The sequence below is a fragment of the Cyanistes caeruleus genome, chromosome Z, assembly GCF_971803275.1.
Source record: "Cyanistes caeruleus chromosome Z, bCyaCae1.hap1.1, whole genome shotgun sequence".
NCBI classification, from domain to species: Eukaryota; Metazoa; Chordata; class Aves; order Passeriformes; family Paridae; genus Cyanistes; species Cyanistes caeruleus.
In genome coordinates, this window is record NC_141732.1 from 47,057,123 (window position 1) to 47,078,833 (window position 21,711).

At 42.4% G+C, this 21,711-nt stretch overlaps 1 protein-coding gene across 7 annotated transcripts in view; it reads left to right on the top strand.

The window, feature by feature from the left end:
- Positions 1–1,191: 1,191 nt before the first annotated feature.
- Positions 1,192–21,711, top strand: part of TJP2 (tight junction protein 2) — a 62,738-nt gene continuing 42,218 nt past the window's right edge. Inside the window, exons 1-2 of one of the 7 annotated variants that reach the window (XM_086868006.1) lie at positions 1,192–1,524; positions 13,333–13,453. Coding sequence is in view for 2 of the 7 variants with exons in the window: in XM_086868020.1 (XP_086724146.1) it covers positions 21,068–21,130 (63 nt within the window). In the remaining 5 variants the exon portion in view is untranslated. Of the gene's footprint in view, positions 1,525–13,332; positions 13,454–20,476; positions 20,773–20,971; positions 21,393–21,711 lie in introns of those variants that run through there. The other 6 variants (XM_086868012.1, XM_086868019.1, XM_086868007.1 and 3 more) reach the window with 6 other exon arrangements.

Here is a 21,711-nt window from a genome sequence, read left to right on the forward strand (position 1 = left end):
GGCTTTTAGACTGAAGTGTATGCACATGCACGTTAATAATTAACAACAGCTACAAGCAGGCCTTTTCCATACAATATCTGAATGCAGTTTCGTATTTGCTATAATAAAATAGGTTCTTTCAGGCCCTCCTTCCAAAGTCCAGCCCCTTCATGAAGAATACTGTTTGCTTTCTTTATCTTACTTTCTGTATGTGATGTAGCACATGAACTGTACCTATTGAGGAAAAAATTTATCTGAATTAGAAATGCTTTTAGAATCTAGTATTTCTCACCTGCAAATAACAACAAACCAGAAAATTTTAAGTAAATTTTGTTCTGCAGGCCTGATATGGGTGGGAGCATGCTGTTTAATTTTAGAGGGGCTAGCAAGGGGTTTAACTGTCCACCAGATAAGACGGCAGATAAGGAATTCCTGGTAACATTTAGTGCTTTACAATGCAAAAGAAATATGACTCCTAAGAATCCTGCTAGGGCTGTTTGGCCTTGCCTTTCTCATGCTGGCTGCAGGACAGCAGTGATGCGGAAAGCTGATACCTGTGGAATGCCAGCCTGGAGTGTATTTCTCTCATGGTATGTTACAGTTTCGGGAACAGTATTGGTGGACTTGCAGAGTGACGCGGGGTGTTCCGGCCTGGAAATGGAGCTACTCTGCCTTCTACTAATCTTTCGTATTTCATCTGAGAGTGATGGTGCGAACAGAGCCCTCCCGAGCTGTCAGTAAAGCGGCCGCAGCTATTCTGTGATAAAGGGCAGGGAGAAACAGATTGAGAGGCGTACGTGGAACACTGCGCTGTCTCAGAGGTCTTCCCGTTAGAAAGGTTCAGAAGGGCAACGATCCCAAGTTCCAAACAAAACACTGATGTAAACGGAAAACACACCCAAGCGCTGGGCTGGTGACGGTGCGCCGTGCCAGCGGCGACAGGGCTCCGCTCTGCTGCCTCGGGCAGAGCCGGGGGCCAGAGCCGGGGTCCCCTGCCGGGAGTCGGGACGGGCAGAGAAAAGCTGGGGGGCGGGGCGGCCTCGCCGCGGTGACTCAGCGGCGTGGAGCACCGGGCTGCGACCGGTATTTCCTGTTCCCCTGCCGCCGCCGCGGGTGTTGGTGTGTGCGGGCGTGGCCCGGGGGAGCGGGCGAAGGCGCCCCTGCACTAGAGGGGCAGCAGCCGCAGGTGGGGGCACGCCGCCCGCCCCGTCCGGTCGCCGCCAGCGCCCCACCCCTGTCGTTCCCTGCCCTCTCCATCCTTCCCCTCTCCTCCCCACCTGGGGGCGAGGCCGGCACCTGCGGCGGGAGCCCGCCCCGGCGTGGCCGCACCGCCCCCGCCCGCGCCCCGCAGGAAATCGCCCGACTCGGCGGGAGCGGCCGCAGCGGACCCGGACCCAGCCCCAGCCTCGGCCCCAGACCCAGCGCTCGGACTCGACGCCCCCGTCACTGCCCGCTCCGGGGCGGTGGGGCAGGGCAAGGTGCAGTCCCAGAGCCGGGGCGCCTCTGGGACCTCTGCTCCCGCTGCCGGACACCCTTCACGAGCAGGCGAGTATCCCCGCAAGGTATCCCCGCCCCGAAACCGGGCCCCCCCCCGCCGCCTCCCTCCCCCCGGGCAGGTGCGGTGCCCCTCGGCACCCCCTGTCCCCCGCGGCCGGTGCCTCCTCTCCCCGCCCCGGGGGCCGCGCTGCGGCCACGAGCTGCCCGGCTTCTCCTCCTCGTTCCTTTGTGTGCTTCGCGTTTCATCGCTCTCTCGCCTGCGCTCCCCGGGCGCGCTTTGCCGCCTTTGTCCGGGGCAGCCGGAGCCGCCGCGCCCCCGCGGGGCCCCCCCGGGCCGGTGCCGCGCCCGCCGCGCACCTGGGCGGCGCGAACAGCCGGGCTCGGCTGGGGATCGGCTTTTCTCTAACGGGATTAAGCGGCTCTCGGTGACTTTTTCCGTGATAAGTACTTTCCGGGAGAGTGCGATACTACGTGGAAAGTGCGAGAGATGCCACCGGCGAGTCGGGGTGTTTGTTTACCCGGGTTATTCCCGGGGGGGACGGCGGGTCCCTGGGCCAGCGCACGCCCCCGCCGTCGGGGGCTTGGGATGCCTTTGTTGCACAGAGGATTCCTGAAATCTTTGTGTTGGCACATCCCGAGTAGATTCCAGCCATGCCTTGGGCTTTGGCTAACTGGGTCAGGGGAAGTTTCAAGTTAACAGGGAACAGTAAAACAAAGAACAGGCAGTTCCAGAAGACAAATGTTTTAATTGCCTTGTTGAAGTGCCTTGGCATCGGCCGTGTTTGCGGTGCTGGAGCCCAGTAATGTACCTGGAGCCCAGGTATATTAGATTTTCAGACTGGAGTGCCAGGGTTCATCTACCAGTGGCATGCACTTGCTTTAGTAGACAACTCTGCCCTTACTTACCCCGTACTTGAACCTGTTTGCTCATTTTTTTCCAGCGTGAGAAAGTACATGCTGTTTGAACATACTTGTGTAAGAGTCATATAACAAATCAGAAAACTTTCATGCTTCTAGTGTTGCTTTCTAGTAGTTATTCACTTGAAACAGAGAGAATCTCTGAATGATCTGCTCCTTAGCTTCAGCTTATAAAATTGTGTCGGTTCCCACAGCTAAGATGATGTTCAAGCCATTCTTGGCCCCACAGCTGTGCTCCAGCAGAGGCTGCAAAGGTCTGTTTTATTTTAACCTTTGGATGTGATTATCAAGGTCACATTATTTCCAACAAAATAGCTTACCTTTTCTTTTGTTCTGCAAAGTTTTATTTTAAAGATTGAGAACTGTGATTCACCTGTAGTTCGGGAAAATAAAAGAGAAATTAGTATGTGCAAAACTGCTTCCTTCATTTGTAAAGCATTTGCTGTCTAAGGCTTTAATTGTTGTCAGCTCTTTCAAACAGTGATATTTGTCAGGATCCATGAAGTCCTGACATGGCAAGAATCAAGCACTGGAAGGCATAGGAGGTTTGCTCGTGTGAATTAACACTAATTGAGAGATCATCAGGCTGCTTTAAGAGACTTTGAAATGTTTTGCATTTACTAAGCATGTGTGTGCCACTTAGACACGGTCAGTAAGATTTATACTTAGTATAACATTATTACAAGGATTATGAGGGCTGTCATCAGGCTTCTGAGGAAGTTTTCTGTATGTATTTGACTTTAGGTGAATTTAGTGTGAATTTAGTGCTTCTGGACTGTTACATGCAAACATCTTAGGCCCTAAACATTGGTTTTAAGTAGTGGCAATAACTTCTTTTTCCTTTATAAATGATGTCACTGTGGACTGCAGAACCTGTATCTAATTGTGTTTTGCTATTGCCCTGTATCACTACCAGTAACTGCTGCGGTGCTTAGTGCCACTGCACTGGATTTTTGAGAGGCTAAAGGCAAGTGTTGGGAATTTTGCAGCAGAGTTGGGGTGACCCCAACACTTTGCAGGAGCTATAATCTAAATAGAGGTCTTTAGAATGAAGCATCGAAGTAATTAAGTGTATGACAGTTTTTTGGATTGCTTAATCCCCCCTTTTCCTGGTTCTGTATCCTCTAAGGACAAATAGGAAATCTTTCTTAGTGATTTAAACAATGCTTAGGTAGTGGCATGGTTCACAAAATGGGATGTGCCATACCTTTATAAAACCTATATGCTTAAAAGCATTAGAAAGCTCCTAGACCACAGCACTCCTCAGCTGGGGAATGGCCTAATATTCCAGGACTACTTCAAAGCTGCATTTAACTTAGAGCAAATCTGAATGATAGCGTTTGTGTGAGCGTTTTAATAGTTACCCATCTCGTCTTTCTCAAGAACGTTCTTGTAGGGTAAAGGAAATCTCGTGTTACAAGACTGTTCACTTTTAATTGCTGAAATAACAGTATTTATGTGCTCAGGAATGGTGTAACTTTTGTCATACCATGACTGCATCAGTTTCATCCTATTGCAGTAGTCTTGGAATCACAATCATTCTAATGACGAGGGAACAGAGCACTTATATGTTAGAACAGCTACGTGTCTGTGAGGTTAGAGATTTTCAAGTCTGGTTTATTTTCAAATAGGTGTGAAAATTCTAATTGCTGGGGAAAAAAATATTTTTTTTTAATTTGGCAATTGATCTTTGGCATTAGCTGCAGAAAGGCTGTGGATCTAAATCCCAAAATTCAGTGGGTTTCTGTGACCTTTGGAAGATTTCTCAGAAATAGGATAATCTTTTTGTAAAACAAATATTTATGGCAGTAAGTATATAGGGCATAATTTTTTCTTTTAATATGTGAGCCTTGCCGTAGTGAAGAATGTTTGCAAATGGTGTGTTACCTACAGAGATTGGAACCGTGACATGGGGATGACTGGTTTTGCATGACCGTGCTGGCACACATGCACCAGTGCTCATCATCTTTCAGAGTCAAAGGTTCAGTCTCAGTCCCATGACCCTGCTCTAAATGCATTGAGAACTTGCATCGTCAAAACAGAGCTGTTCAACCATGGGACACTTCTCAATTATCTAAACCTATCCTCTTCCTCAGAAAGAACAGAACAACATTGGATACCTATGTCTGCTCCCTTGAAATCTTTGCTTCCTGCTTGTTCCCAGAGTCTTTGAAGCCTTCTGTTGCTCTTTAATTGTCTTTTGCCAATTCTTGGGTTATATCGGTCCCACTTCAAAAAGTAATTTTTTTCTTTCTGAGTGGGTAAATTATGATTTAGAACCTGGTGCAATTATGTGGGTATTTTTGTTTGGGTTTGGGAAGGTTTTTTGTTTGTTTATTATTTGTGGGTTTTTTTGTTTAGTTTGGTTTGTTTGAGGTTTCTTTTGTTGTTATTTTTGGGGGGTTGGTGTCTTTTTTGTTGTTTTGCTTTGTTTTGTGTGTTTTTTGGGTTTGGTTGGGGGGGTGGGTTCTGTAGTGTTGCTTTTTTTGTTTGTTTTTTTTTTTTTACCAGACAAAGCCAGCATTCAACTCTAGAGAGCCGAGGTTATTTTTTACGTTAATGTTAGACAATTTAAACAGGTACTAACTGCAGCATTGTAATTAAACAGCTTGATGCAACAGTAAAGTATACTCAGGTAATTTAATACCTTAAACTATTAATGTTTGGGTTGGGTTTTAGTTGGCTTATTATTGAGATTTTTTGTTTTGTTTTGGTTTTCTTTTTAAGCTGATTGCTTTTTGAAAGTGCATGTCGTTAGGGGATATCGTAGTTTTCTGTTTCCAATCAGGATGCAGACTGTGTCAACTCCTTTCTGTTCAGTGTTAAGATGGCCTTTGCATTTGCGAAGGTATTTAGGGTGTTTATGATCCAAGTTCAGTAATAACAGAGCAAGCTGTGGGAGCTCTGGTTTGATATCTGGTACAGCATCTGCCCTGGTGTGTATTCATCAGCTGCAGGCTTTGTTTTTAGGAAACATGAGCTACCCAAGTCTTCCTGAATTTAGGTCAGCATTGTCATTGTGCATCTGAGTCCCAGAACCTCAAATAACCATGGCTGCTAATCTAGGGAGAAAACGAAACTCATTAGTGCTCCCTTTTCACATGAATAACGTGAAAACGACGGACAAAAATACTGCCTGATACAATAGTAGGGTCAATAAGAAGTGTAGAAGGCAAAATATAAAGCCCTATTTTTCTGGGTTTTTTTCCAATGCTTGCTCCCTTCTCATGCTTTTGTCTCTGCTTTTGTTTTTTACAAGCAATTCGAACTGCTTTTGAGAAGTTTCTTTTTACTTCTTAAAGGTGTGCAATTATCTGGGGTGTGGTTTATATACATATGAAGTGTCAGGTTTAGGATGTCTCCTTAGATTTGGGTATGTTTTCATTGAGCTAGGCATGAGTTCAGATATATTGGGCCACTGTGGCCTTTTTCTAAGACTGGCTCAATGATACCTCTCCCAAAAGCATTGTGTTGTTATAACTATTGTACCAAACTAATTTTTTGACATCAGTATTGTATTGATACACTGAGTGTGAGTTTAACAATGCAGCCTCATCATAACCAAGATTTCACATGTTGGTTCAAGCTATGTGTTACTTCCCTTGCCTCATTAATTTTTGATTGGGTTTTTTTAAGGCCTTAGAGAAAGCCCATAAATCTCTCCTGGATGTCACTCTTAGCAGAAAGGCTGTCTGTAGTCCGGCTTGCACTCTCTATTCTAACATCTGCTTCATCATCTAGCTCTGCTTAATAGCCAGCAGATTTGACTACTGGTGTCTCTAGCCTCCTTAGCACAACTTTGTATAATCTGATTCTGAGAATCTCCAGGAACATATGGACTGTTCAGGGAAGGGACGATCTCTGAAGAAGGGCCAAAAGCAACTGCAATCCGGGAAGCTGTGAGAGAGAAGTTTCCAGGTCCTCCTCCTCTCTTTTCGTTCCCACCTCCCACACTCCCAGTCTGATCCTTGATGCTCCTCTACACCTTAAGATTTTTTTAACAGATCAAGCTTTATATCTGTGCTGGTTGCGGCGCAAACAAAACAAACACATGTGTATTTTGGAAGTTAACAATTGACTGTCACAGTTATTCTTACCAGTTGAGTAAAAGCATGTAGGAAGAGATAGTTGTTTCTTTGCTCTCTTAATAGGAGAATTCTTTGATCTGTAGCTGTTACACAGATTTTGTTGAAAGATGAGAAAGAATAGGATTTTTTTCTTGTTTTTTTCACAAGATGGAAAGTAATTTGTGGCTGCATTGGGCAATGACTGTCTCTTTTTTAGTTAGGTCTGAAGTGACTGAAGATGTGATTCTGCCTCTGCCACCAGTTTACAAGAAGTATGCTCTACATCTAGTTAAGAGTGTATGACTGTTTACATCTGTCGAGGATTAGAGCGAAAGAAAGCTTTTTGCTTTGATCTTGTAAATGTTTCTTTAACGGAGAAAAAAGCTCTGTCATTCTTTCCCCTTTCTCAGAAATACATTGTATTTTCCAAGGCATCACTTGTGTGCTCTCAGTTAGGAAAATTGTTCTGTTTTCTTGCCAATAAAACTTGGTTTCTGTTCTTCCTGAAAAAAAACCCGAAGACATAAAAAGTGGAGTGGATGATAATTCTCCGGCAGGAAACAATGGAGGAAGGTATGTCTTAGACTTTTTGTTTGCTCTACAAAAGTCATCCTTCACTAACAATGCATGCTGCATAGCAGCTTTGAATTTCTGTTTCTAAATAAAGTTGAAGGAAGTTGATAAACTGTGAGTCAGTCTTTCTCCCTCCAGATACCTGGAGGTTTCATGCACAATTTAACTGAAAGCAATACTTGGGAGTAACTTGTGCTTATCGTGTGGGTTTGGCTTCCCTGTGTACAACACTAGTCATGGGGCTCTTTTTTCTGGTCAGAATTAGTATGCTTTCCTCAAAGAGACAAAGGATGGACCAGAGCTGCATTTAATGCTTTTTGCACTTTGCATAGGACTGGCTTTGAAAAATACTGTGGGAAAGTTTTTTTAAGAAAAATTCCTTAGATCTAAAAAGGGAAAGTTTAGAGTTAAAGAAGTGTTAAGGGAGAAGGTAGACAGAAAGAAATACCAGAATTTCATAGGAGAAAGTATGGTAATACTGAAGTTGTAAATGAAACCAACTTTGAGGGAAGACTGGATTTTATAGAAATATTTCTGCTTTTGAGTAAAATAGAACTGTCATGGACTTCTACAGTCAGAAGATCCTTAAGTACTGGAATTGTCAAAAACTGCTCATTTCTCTTGTCTTTTCTTTCTCATTACAGCCTTTGTGATAGAGCTACCAAAGCTATCAGAAGTCAGGATGCATGCGGGCTTAATGACGTTAGCTCTGCTTGCATGCTTCTAGTACTATGCTTTCCTAAGCTTCTTAATGCTTTGTATACAGATGTTTAAAGTTGTTGTTAAGTGATGGTTTTTTGTTGTTTTTGGACACAGAGAAGTAATTTTTTACTTGATTTAATTCCTGTGGGTTTAATATATTAATTATTTTTCTTAACACATCACTATATTTCAAACTACATACTCCTTATCAGCATGCAACTATGTAGGGGATTTTTTTTTCCTCAGGCATCTAAAAGACCCTTGCTTTTATTTTATTTTGCTCTTCTAAGATCAGTCACATAGATTGCTATTTTGTAATTAGTTGAGATAGTTCATTGTGTGCATGTGCTAACATAACATACAAATGTGACTGAATATTAAACATTCATATACTAAAATAAAGAAATATTTTACAGAGCAAGAAATCATCTTGGTTTCTAAATAAGGAACATGCAATATGATATCACCCCAACAGAAATACACACATGCCTAATAATATTAGGGAATGAGTAATTTGCACAGTTTGCAGAGGGAGTTGTGGTTCCAGGCTTCAGTCTTCCTGTCACATCTCTTTCTATGTTTTTATCTCTATTACTGCATAAGTACACAATATTTAAATATGTAACTATGTCTGTCTATCTATCTATCTATCTATCTATCTATCTATTCATTTCTTACTATCTAAGAAGAATTACATCAACATTTCCTTGATTTGTTTTGCAATCAACAACATCTCTTTGAGTACAGCAACTTGACGGTACTGCAGTGTTTCCAAAATGTCACTGTTACTCCTTTCAACATGTGCATCTGTCTCCACCTTTGTAGTTCATACCTGAGGTCTTTGGCACTCACAGGTAACTTACCTCATGGCTAAAACAATTCTGACGTGGGATGTGGCTTCTGGCATCATGTGAGGAACATTTGAATGACTAGTAGGTATCATAATGGGAGTCTCTAGCTTTCTTAATTCTGTACAAGCCATGTAAGGAAGTATTTCTCCATGCCTTTTCTGAGTAGATCAGCCAAATCCCTCATGACACTTCTAACATAGAGAGCTTTCTGGTGCCTTCTGGTGAGAAAAGTTAAGGCAAAAGCTATTTTTGTCTGTCACTGTCTAAAACGCTCTCAAGTTTTCTGTGCAGGTCGCTTTTGTTCCCTGGATGGATTTGACAGAGAACTCACCTAGTGCGCCATTAGCAGTTGAAAGATTATAGACAGCAGAGATTTAGCAAAGGATTAGTCAATTGGAGAGTGTGCATTATCCGACCAGGCTTAGAACCGTGATTGTCTCTTCAATCATTTTCATTAGTGTCTTATTCAAAGATCGAATTACGTAACAATGACGTTTCTGGGGAATCTGGTAGGAGTTTTTCTTTGGTTTCTCTCTCTCTTCTACTAACTACCCTTGCCTGGGAGAGGAGAGAAAAAGCATTATTTTTATGCTTCAAACTTGCAGTATGTTTTAAAAAGCAGCTTTTCAAATCAGTGAAGAGGCATGACTTCAGTTACAGCATCTGCATTTGGATGATAACTTAGCGTGGTGGAACTCTTAAGAAAGGCAGGATGCGGTACAAGAAATACATAACTATTTTAGAAGCAGCAATAGGTATTACTCCCCTTAACAAGAGGGAACTGCTTCCTGAGGGTAGACATGCAAATCTGTGGCAACATCCAGGGTAAGTGTTAAAAAGAAATCAGTGAGTAACTGTGTGAAAAATTGTGCTCACCTTGAATCATGCATTTTTAAAACATGTTATCAGAAAGAGGAGAGTTATTCATAAAACAGGTAATCTTTCTTTGTACCTTCCAAGATCTGTACCTTCAGTAGTTGTGGTTGAACTTAGTGGTTTCATTAGAGATTTCTGTGTACTACCTGTCCTTGGCTAGAGGAATAACTAGGAGAAGGTGTTATTTCTAAATGAGGAGTTTGCTGAGGAACAGAAAATAATCAGGTGTATACTCATCAGAACAGAAATGAAATGGCTATTTTGTATTTTTTGCTTGCTACTAACCTGATGCATGTGTGTGTTTCCCCTCTCCTCATTTAAAAATATGCATATTTTCATTTTTATCTGTCAGAGAAGCAGTTTCTAAAATGAGAAAAGAAAAATCACTTCTGTCTGTGCAGGCAACTTTACTTCTCTGCTTAGAAGCAGGAGCTCATCATACTTAGGAATACAGTTTCCTTACAAGACGGTTTTCCTGATTTTTGTTAGAAACAATCCAGACTGCTGTCTTGCACCACACAACTTGAGTATCAGGCTTCAGAAAAATCCTTCTGTATGTAACCGTTTCCACCAAAAACGTATGTTGTGTGGGAAACATTGCTGTCTCCCATCTGCCTCTGTATGAGAAGCATGGATGGATGGGTGTCTTCACAGTCCTTCTGGTCTCCCAGACTTTTGTAATAAAAGAGAATGTAGTCACCTTGTTTCAGACATTGCAGAGGAGTGCAAAATGTGAGAGGCTTCTGTCCAGGACCAATTAGTATGTTTCTATTAGTTTGGAATTGCTCTGTGCACGAAAAACTTAAAAGAAAAACTTGGGTTATAATTGTGGCTGTTTGTGACTGAATTCAGATTTATCCTGTGTTTTTTCTACAAATGCACTTTCTTTAATGGTGGTAACAACAATAGAAGCAAATAAATCACTAAGGACCATATTATTTTTTTTTTCCCAGATCTATCACCAGAACCACAAAAACTAGTCTAGAAAATACACTGATGGAAATGGTTTTTGCGCCTTTTTATTAACGCAAGTGTTCTTCAGGTTGGTCCTAAATTTCCAGTGCCATGTTAATGAGCGCTTGTAGGGCTTTTTGTTAAAAACCTGCCCATTAAAAGGGATTCTCAATGCAGTCTGTTTGGACTCAGGACAGCAGGAGTGTGCTGGACTGTGACTTCCTTTGATTGTTCCATATGAATTATGTACATGCAAATATTTTTGATTTTTTTCAGCTGCTCTTTATATATTGATAAAATGGTACCTGATTTTTCCTGCTGTTTTGAGAATTTATGTTGGAAAGTAATGATATATTCTTGTAGAATTCTTCTTTGTTTTCAAGTAGGTTAGTCTGGCTAGAGTTATAGCTTGAATCAAACCCTCTAAAAATGAAACTTGTTAACTGTAACATTGATGTCTTTTGTAACTGTGACTGTTTGTCTTTCATCTATTACTGAGTATTAGTCACAGTACAGTATCAAAGTACAAAATACACTGTTAAAATTTGTTTTTATTTCCAGCATTCTCATTCGGACATCTTGCTTTCAGGGAGAGGTTTAGCTAATGTGATTGTTGTACACACTTGGAATTTCAAACTAGTTAAGACGTACTTGGATTATGTTCGGATTTGCCATTCCAACAGTTTTGGAAAAGCAGAAAAGCCGTTGTCATTGGACTGTAATAGTGATCCCTTTTATTTTTTTATTAAAACTTTCAGGGAACGAAAGGTTGGTAACCACCAATTATGTCCAAGTAAACTGAGTTGACAATAAAAGTATTGTTCTTTTTGTAGCTGCATACTGCTTATTCTATATGACTGGAATAAACACATAAATAATGCACTTTGCTAAGATCAGCTTATCACTCAACTTCTAGAGGTAACCAGAGGTACATTCTAGTGGTACATTCTTCGTAAAAATAAAATGTTATAAAAGGGTGAGTGTGTGTGTGTGTATAGGAAAAATGTGCAACATAATGAGACACTATCCAAAACCTAATACTGAATAAAGGGTATAGAGATCCTCATTTATCAACTCCTCTAATGCACAAATTCAGGTGCATAATTAAGCACTTTCTTAAGCATCTCTTAAAATACAAAATAGCGCTTGAGTGTGATGCTTTTTTATGTTATTTTATATATATGTATATAATGTTATTTTATGTCCAGAGCCATTGCTTGAAAGCTGTAAGAATTCTGCTTAAAAACCCAGACTACTGTGCAAAAGAAAGCAGGAAGGGCAGATTCATTATTTTGCTAAGGTATTAATTTGTATTTTCATATCAAAGGCATTGCAAAGTGAAGTTTTTCTACTTCCATCTTTGCTTGGAATAGTGATGTAATTTCTGTGACAGATAGATTGATTTTTATAAAGTTTGACAAAGGAAAAATGGTGGCAGCAGTGGTAGTTAGGTTTAGCTTGCTTGTGTGACCTTTCTGCAGCCTCCAGGATAGTATTTTGTGCACAGCCTAGAACAATAAGACTGAAGTTTGTTTTGAATGCAAAGTATAGCTTGTGCTGCTCTTTGGTGGTCATATAAACTCATATTAAGCATCTTTTTGTTCTGCAAATTCTGAAATCATGCCTTGATTTAAAACTGTAGTCTACTTTAGAAAGATGCTTTTGTGCTGGAAGAGCACGGAGAGAAAGGAGAAAATAACCTTCTAGTTTCAAGGTGTGATGTATCGCAGGTGCTTGCATTGTTGCATGTGTTTAAAAGTTAATCTGAAACAAAATGTATTTTTTACGTATTTTAGACATTTTAATTTTGCTTTTTAAAACCTATGACCTCATTATAGTTGTGCTCAGGAAAAAGTGGGTGTCACACACAAGACACATCAAAACTTGGGCCAGAATTGCAGACAGCTGGGGAAGTTCTGCAAAATTCTTTTAGTGTCTCTTTCTTACATCTCGCAAGCCATCTAAAAATGGTTAATGTAATATTAACCATTAGATATTGGTTGCGGGGGGGAGAGGGTGGAGCAGGAACAGGCAAACAAACTCAAACCTGCTAAAAGAATAGCTAATATACTTTTTCTAGGTAAGTCTGGCTATATCCTTCTTTGAAGATGGAACACTTTGGAAAGATGTTTTTGAGAGAAGAATTAAAATTACTCAGTTACATGTTGGTTTTCTTTCAAAAACAAAACAAAAGCCACCACCAAACCCTAACCACTAGCTTGTGTTTCTATTTCTGTCAAAAGTTCCTTCTTTGTCTTAGTGAAACTGTTCAATCTCTCCCTACCGGGGGTAATCAAGTACTAGAGGAGGGGTCAAGGAGAGGGGAAGCCTGGTGAGAGGGACACTGAAGCTAACATGCTACTTGTGCCCGAGAGGGGTAGCTAAGGCCTGTTGAGCAGGGAAAGGAGGATAGAAGATTACACTTGGAATTGTTTTCTTTCTATTATTTGACAACTGTAGTTCTTAAGTTACCATCTAATGTCATTGGAGCGCCTGTATCCGATTGTTCTCCTGAGGTTATGCTCAAGAAACAATGCTGCTACCAGCTTTCCTGTGTACAGTCTTGTGCAAGCTAAACAATCAGACCAAAACTAAATTGAAACAAAAAACCAGATGGGTTTGTGGAGAGGACCAGTGCAACAAAATAACTATAAATATGCTTCCTGTCAATACCCTATTTCATTGGCAAAAATGCATTAATTGCTTTGCATGCGGGCTTGTATGTAAATGTTGTTGAGTGTCTCTCTCCTGTTTTCAAGCACTATTTTGACTTGATTGCCAGGGAAGCTAAAGCATGTCAAACTAAGCAGGGAAATATATTTTATATCTTCTTCATCTCTAGGACTTCAGTGCTCCAGGCTTCACAAGCGCTCTTTTGTGGTTGTACATGACTTAAATGAAACTTTGTTTTTCAGGGAGCAAAGTACTGCACTGCCATCTCCTTGTGAGTGGGACTGGGAGCACAGCTGTACATCAAGCCCAAAGCATCACACAGCAAGTAGACAACGGCACTCAAAAATCATCATTCCTCCCAAGGTACTGGTCAAGTTGCATCAGTTAGACCTAGCCATTAGTTTAAAGTGATGTAATGTTGTCATGTACTAGCTAAGATGTATATTCTTTTAGCAATGTTTTCATAAGGTTTCAAGAAATTGTAGTTAGTAGAGTAATATGAAATTAAAACTAGTTCTTTTGAATTCCCAAAGAAACTTATAATGATTACATGCACATTTGCTGAGAACTTGATGATGCACAACAGGCCTCCAGAAGAGGAGAGGTTTCTGCAGTGAAGTCAATATTCTGCTAAAGTTATGCAAATAATAATGCACAGGCCTGTACTAGTTCATCTGTTAGCTAAACTTTGGTAAAGAATGGATGTAATCTATGATGATGTCTTCAGCAAATATAAATATTTAGCATGGACTTGGGGATAAATAAATTACTTTAAGCACAAAGGGTAATATTCATGGGAGTTGCTTAGTGACTCAGCCAGTCCTGGGAAACAGAATAGACACACACAGGGAGAGTTGTTTTTCTGCATATTTTCTTACAGTACATCATTAAGGTAAATATAATCCTTTTGGCATATTAACCTTGCTTTTGGAACCTTTTCTCAAGTGCTTCCAGAAGGACTATAAAATGCATCCTTAGCTTTGTGTCGATCGAACATGCTTGGCTTGTTTTTGTAAGTCATTAACAGATGATGATTTTAAGAGAGGAAAAGGTTTTTATGCTGACATTTTGCAAAACTATAATTGACTTTCATTTTTGAGATGCATAGCTATTGCTGCTTTAGTCATTTACTTAAAAATGTGCTTATCTGTTGTCCTGACTTTCTAATTTGTGACTTACTTAACTAAAGCTACTTCTCTGTTGAATTTTCTGGGAGCAAGGGAAAATTTGATATGAGAATATCAATGAAATGTAGCTAGGCAGGAATGCCTCAGCTGAGGTCTTGAGCAGCCTCTGACATTTTCCTCAAAACAAAAGCTTTCTATGGTAGGGTATGCAAACTTTACACCAGGGAATGTGGATAGTTGCAAGCTCAACTCTTAGCAAAAGAAACTCCAGAACCATTTATCAGCAAGGTCAAGATGGCTCAGAAGGTGCACCCAGCCACTTCATCTGTGGGCTTCTAGGAGTTGTGAAACTGTGCAAGTGAATGATTGCTATGGCTGTGTCCATCTGCTTTCTCCCTGATTCTTCTTGCCATTCTCTTTTGGACTCTTGCCAGTTTACTTCAGTCATTTGCAAAAAACAGCACCCAAAAGTGGGCATTAGTACTCCAGCTGGGACCTTGCTGTTTCTGAATAGGGCTGCAGAACTGCTTTGTTTCTTAATAAGCTTGTCAGCAGGAGGTTTGCCAGTATAAATAGGATGGGGAGAGGCAGAGCTTTGAAGCATAGTTTTCGTGCTCTAAAGAACTAACTTGGCTGAAGAACTGCTGTCTGGAGCTTTGTTTTTTAAATTAACCCCTATATTAGGAAAAAAGTAACGTATCTATGTGAATGTTATGTCGTGTATAATCTGCATATTCTTTTGCTTGTTTTTAATAAGCATAATGATCTCCATGAGAATGGGATCTTTGTTTTCTTTATTGTGTTGTCTTAATTAATTTGAGCCATAACAGCTGATTACCAGAGTAAAGCTTTGATGTTGTAGGGCTTGACTTCTAGTGGGGAAAGGCAGATAAATAGCTAAAGGAGTAGTCAAGAAACAGAGAATAGAGGAAGGAAATGAGATGTAAGCAAAATGAATGTTCAAACAGAATGTGCCTGCTGTTTAAAATGAAAAAGTTGGGGTTGGGGAAGAGATTTGCTTTCAAGTGTTGACACACACTTTTGTATGGTGTTTGGGGAGAAAAACAGTACACACTCGTGTGGTTTGGATTTGCTTAAACTACATTGTTATTTCATTCTTTAGAACAACAGTACTAGTTTTTGTATTTTCTTGAAGTAGGTGAGGTTGAAGTGCTTGTGCCAAGGAAAGTTGCTTCAATTTTCATAACCTATAGAGGAGGCGATGGGGTGGGGAGTGTGTGCTCCAGCAGAGTCACTGTTATGATCCTGTTTCACTCTAGCAGTAGGTCAAACTATTTCATTTGCTTGCCTTACTAGTTTAATTTTCAAGGAACTGCAGTGTAATTTAAAACATTGCTCAGATGAAAATATATTTAGAACAAATAGACTGTATTTATTTTTTCTCACAACTATAATTTTATTAGCTATTACCAAACACATCTGCATATTCTCATGCTGTTTTATTTATCCTATGAATATGCTATATGTCTATGTTTTCTGATTGCCATATTCTTTGCAAAAAGAAAGTAGCAACAAACAAAACAAACAGTCTTCTGGTTTGAAGCAGAACAAACTTGTAATGTGTGAGATCTAGTAGAACTGATGACTGTGCAAAACACTGAGGAAAATATACATTACATTATAAAAATATAGATATTACTGTATTTCATACTGTATAACGTACTGTTAATGTCCAATGCTGTTCCTAGTTGTTCAGCTTGTAACAGTGTGTGTGTTTAAAACTTTTTTGTGAACTTGAAATTGAATTTATCATTGGCTTAGAACAATGCTGCCTCTTGCTCTAAATAATTACCTACATTTTAAAATTTTTATCAGTTTGAGGTGTCTCAGTAAATCTCTGTGTCTAGATTTAATAAAATTTAAAAGATTTTGCTCTTGAAAACATCAAAATAGGTGGCCTTGTCAGTGACAGAGGATTTGACACTGTTGATTACCCTATTAAAAATATGTGTGAAGTGTGAGATGCTGTGTATGTTGGGCTCTGTGTTTGTTCCTGGGACATCTATGCTTCCTAAAATAACAGCCTTAGTATTGCTGCTTTGAGATTTGGACAGTGTGTATGGCTGTTCATCCTTACACTAGATCAGAGACAGCCAACAGACCAGACCCAGCAGCTGCATGCCAAAATCTTTATGTTGCATAATCACAAGCTGTACTTTGGAAGTGGAGACAAGGGGCAGGATAATAATTGCATCATTCTGCTTTAAGCTGGCACTTGAGTGATGCAGTAACACCAGAATGATAGGATAATTCAGGTGGAAAGGGACCCCAGGAGGTTTCTTGTGCAACCTCGTGCCCAAGTCACCTGTGATACCAGAACAAGTTGCTTGGGGCAACCAAGCCCAGTTACCCGTTTGGGTTTGAAAAGCTCATAGGACAGAGACTGCACAACTTGTCTGCAGGGGGTCCAGTTTGTCTGTCCTCATGGGAAATTTTTTTTTCCTTTATGTGCATCTGAACCTGTCTTGTTTGAATCTTGGCCCATTGTCTCTTATCCACCTTGCACTACTGCTAAGAACCTGGCCTAATCTCTTCCTGTCAGCGCCAGTGGGCTGCTGCTGAGTGTCCTGAAGCCATCCTTCCTCCAAGCTAAACAACCCTAGCTTCCACAGCCTCCTCTTGCAGGGCCAGTGCTTCAGCCCCCACCATCTTGGTGGGCCTCTGCTGGACTCATTTCTACCCATGTGTGTTGAAAGTGCTGAGATAGTGTGCAAGGTGTCTCTTCTTCAGTCCCCCCAAAACCTAGATTAGGATTACTGTGCCATATGTGTGACAACCCCAGTGTCCAGCTGCATGTTTGAACCATATGTATGAAGCTCCTGAGCAGTTCCTGAGAGTCAGAGGTCAGCTACCTACACATCCTCTAATCCTGAAGGTTGAATCTTTAGGGCCTAGCTTACTATATAAAGAAGTGGACGTAATTGGATTTATGAATCATTTAAGTAGGACTGGGCTGACTGATTTGTGTGATTTTGCAGGCTGATGACAAATGGCAGTCTAAAGAGATTGCCTGGAAGGGAAGGGGGAAAGGCTGTTTGACAACATGGTATTTTTAGAAACTTGTACAGTGTCTCTCATGACAAGATCATGAGCACTTGCTTAAAAACAAGAGCAAAACTGACATCTCTGTTCAGATAGTTCCTCAACTGGACTAGCAGCCTACATTCCCAGTATCTCCTTCTGAAATCAGTTCCCATCTCTTTAAGGAGATTGTCTTTTTGCCATGCTGTCTAGCAGCACTGCCAAGTGTTGAACTTTATCATTTAAAGAAACAGAAAAATAATTGATTGTCATAGGGACAGGTTAAAAGGCTTTGATGGTAGAGAGGAGGTGGAGAGAACCTGAATCACAACATGGTTGCTGCAGGTAAGTTGCAGAATAGCCTTACTTGGTTGGCTGGAGTAACTGTGAGGGCAGCTGCTTGTTTTAAATTTGCATCTTCTAGTGTAGTGTTAAATGGGTGTTCCCTCTGTGGATGCTGGAAGTGGCACAACTGCTTCATTCACAGTAGCATTAGATAATTTATGGAATTCATCCTCGGTTTTGCATGACTCAGGCTACAGCAAGTGATCTCTGTAAATCAGTGCTACACAGACCATAGATTCAATCTGATTGTAGGCGAACAGCATCTCCCTTGGTTACTTAAACTGAAAATCTCAATGGGAAATGTGGTCACTGTAAGTCATTTGCATGTTTTTCATAAAGTTAGTTCCAATAATCTTTCCATTGAAGTAAATTTTAAAATTCTTGCACACCTACGTAACATTTCATGAAATCCCCTGCAGATGATGCTGTTTTGTAGTTATTGCACGTGCAGAATAGCTGGTCCTAAATACTGCAGAGAACAGAGCTGCAAATGTGTAGCCCAGTTCATATAATTTTGACATGGTGCTGATACCCAGCCTGTACTCTTCATGATGCAGTATCCCTTGCAGGACTGACTTCAACTGGACCTGCACCTCCCATTTCAAAAGGAGACCAATGATTGAAATGTGCATGCAGCCATGCCTCCAAACACTCAGGGTGCTCAGGGACCTGCACAGACACATCAGACCATTTGGCTGGGGCTTCTGCCCCTCTTCTGCTTGCATTGCTGCCCCAAGTGAGTTTTGGCTAGTTTATAGGTATTCTGTATCCACACCGGGGCGTCTGGTGTTTCAGAGATGAGACAGGAGAGGTTATATCTAATAGAAAACAACATGCTTGAGCTGCAGGTCACAGGTTTGGTTTGGCTTACAAGGGAAGAGAATGGGGATGCTGTACTCCCATGGAATAGCTGTTGGGTGAATTGAATGCTTTGAGAACCTGTTCCTCCTTTTCCTACCACAGGAGACAGAATCTTGAGGTGCTGGAGGAGTTTGCACAGCTCTCATGACAATTTACACTTGTATCATTTGCTGCTTAGCTGCAAACCTCTTCCTCTCATAAGGCCTTCCTGCATATCCATCCTGGGAGGACGTCTTAGTCGAAGAGCAGGCCTGAAAGTTTGTTCTTGGTGGTTGAATTGCAGGATAAGAAACCTGGAAATTTTTACTACACTGTTTCTTACATCAGTCCATGCCATCACTATGAGTATCCGGGCATTTGGCCAAGCTCTAGAGTGAGCATGAGTGCTAGAGGCCACTTAGTGCTCACATTTGCAGGCTGGTATGGGATGATTTATATACCCATTGTGGCAGAGTAGTTGTTTAGTTTGAGAAAAAAAAAAAAAAGAAAGCGGGAAAGGATATGTGTACTTGGCTCTTAAAAGTGAGAAATTTAATAGACAAACATGGGAAATATTTTGATAAACCCACATGGATTATTCTCCATCTGTTATTGCAGGAAACTAAATAGAGACAAACTGATAGGCCCTTCCCAGATAGTATTTTGTGGTGAGGGATTGAAAACCAGCCTATCTGGCTTGTGTAACCGTGGTCAGTTCCTGCATCTGTGTTACACTTACCTCAGGCTAGCTTAGTGTGCTAACCCTGCTTGCTGCCCTACACATCAGGGAAGTATAGCCCCAGTTAGTGATAACACCTTGTGGCTTGGATGAACATACCAAAAGCAGGCATTAGGTCAAGCCACAGCTTTTGTCTGGAACCACAAATAACCATTCTTGGCCTTGGACAGGATAGGCAGACCCTGATTGCTCTGTCTGGCACTGCCTGCTCTCCCCAAGAAGCTGTGTCTGGTGGGGAAATCAAGTGGTATCTCTTCATCTTTTACCAGAACCTGTGTGGAAGCAAGCAGCTTCAGGAGGCTGGTGCTCTGCTTTATGTTGCCATGAACTTTGCATATGTGTTAAGAGATGGCAGTCAAGAGCTCTGGTGGCTTCTCCTTTTCCTGTCCCACCTCATGTCTGACAGACACTTCTTTTCAAAACGTATATTGCCATCCTGATTAAAACAAACGTTGTTCTTGCATCTAAAACTATGTAGTTGTCTGCAGCCAAATCATGTTGTTTTCACTGTGTCATGAAGTTTCAACAAGTACTGGACAGTGGATTTCTCTGCTAATGCTGTGACATAGCATTCTATGCTGATGTTGCCAAACAGTGCTCTTTGGAATGCTGCCTGCAGCTTGCAGAGGTGTGCACCACTTTGGAGAGTGACAGCTGTTTTGCCTTGCCATACTGTATCTCATGGACAAATACTTGGTACCAGAAGCTATCACAGGATCCCGGGGGCTGTGCTGTGCTTCATTATTCTAAGTGATCCTGACTTCAGGACCTCAGATTCAGGTCATGTACTGGACCGCTGGTGTTGCAAAAAAGTTGTATGGTATCACTCACTTGTAAAACTGAGAGAAGGAACAACAAGAAAGAAGAGCAAAGTTCATGCTTTGGCATTTTATGGCTTATTGTCTTCAAATTTGAGTGTAGGCAATGCAAAATAAAGTGCTGCTTTCTTTTTTTTCTTTTTTTTTTTTTTTTTTTTAAACACTGGCTTAAGAAAATTTTTCCCTTACAGTTGGTTCTCATTCTTAGTTTCTTCCTTCCAAGATTGATTCAAGTATTGCCTCATCCACCCAAAATAGCATAAAGCCAGGAAGACAGCAGTACTTAGGAAAGAAATCTTTATTTCTGAATATGATGTGGTTGAATTTCTGGCCATCTTCTTTCTCTTCCTTAGTGCTTTTAGTGACCACTCATTTCTGCAAGCTCTTGGGAATAGTTAACTCAGTAACATGGGTTTTTTTTAGAATATGTAATTACAGCCTCCAAAGCAAGCAATTTGGCCTTTAAATTAATAGCAGCAGTGTGGACTTTCAAGACTGATGTGGAAGGCAATCTGAGCAAGGCTGTGGATGTGAGGAGTCCGTGGGCTATTTGGAGGCTTTCACATCCACATCCTCCTAAAAAACAGACTGACAGGAAAGATGGAGATGACTGGTGCACGTCTGTCTGCAGAGGAGGGCTGTGGACAGTCTGAAGGCCTCACGTCAGGAATGCTGCCCGGGCTCGGCCCAGCGGCCCCACCGCTCCCGTTTATCCTGTGACAGGCGTCAGCTGCTGGCCGCTGCCAAGGGCAGAACACAAGAAATATTTTTGTAAATGGGGAATAACAATTCTTTTCTTCCCAGGGAGAATGGAAGTGTTTCTTCGCCTCTCCGGGGCGTTTACAGGCATGATTGGCTGGCGGCAGGGGCGGCCGGGCCCCGGCAGGACAAAGTCTCTCTGTGGAGGGCTGCTTAGAGCCGGCTTTGTCCTGCCGGGCTCCGCCGCAGCCGCTCGCCGGGGGCCCGGCCGGTTCGGTGGCGGGGCGGAGGCGGGAGAAGCATTCCCAGGCTGCCGGGAGTGCCCGCCAGCCGCGGGGCCGCGGGCGGCGGGCCCGGCCATGTCACCATGGGAGCGACGCAGGGCTCCGCCGGGAGCGGCCCGCGCGAGCCCGCGGCGGGGGCGGAGCAGGTCGGTAGCACCTCCGTGAGCCGGCCCCTGCCCCGGCCCTGCGCCCCGGGGGCACCGCAGAGGCGGCGGGGGCGAGCCTGTGGGGCGGAGTGCGAGTCGCAGCGGCGCACAGGTGTGTCTGCGAGCCGCGGGGCTCAGCCGAGCAGCGCCGGGACCGCCCGCCCTGCCTTGGCGGGGCAGGACCCGCTCGGTGCGGGCTGCGGGCGGGCTCAGCGCGTCCCACCTGCGAGGGCTGGCCGAGACAATGCTGGAACCGAGAGCGGTAGGAATGCCGCGTTCTTTCCCGTTAAATGGGAGCGGGGAGGCAGCCTGTCCTCCGAAGCGCTGACCGGTTCCTGCGGCGCCCGAAGGCGACACGTAGTTTTGTATTTTAAATACTGGCTGGGCTCAGGTTGCGGGTCAGTGTTATAGCCGAAAATAACCGCACTTTCTGTGCAGGAACAAACTCAGGATTTTGATGAAGAAAAGCCGCTTTCCCCTCTCACTGGTCCCGGCTTGTTTTTTCGTTTTGGTTTGGTTTTTTTGAGATTGTCAGCTGCTGAACAGCACTAGACAACGTGGCTAGAGAATAGTAGGCAGCA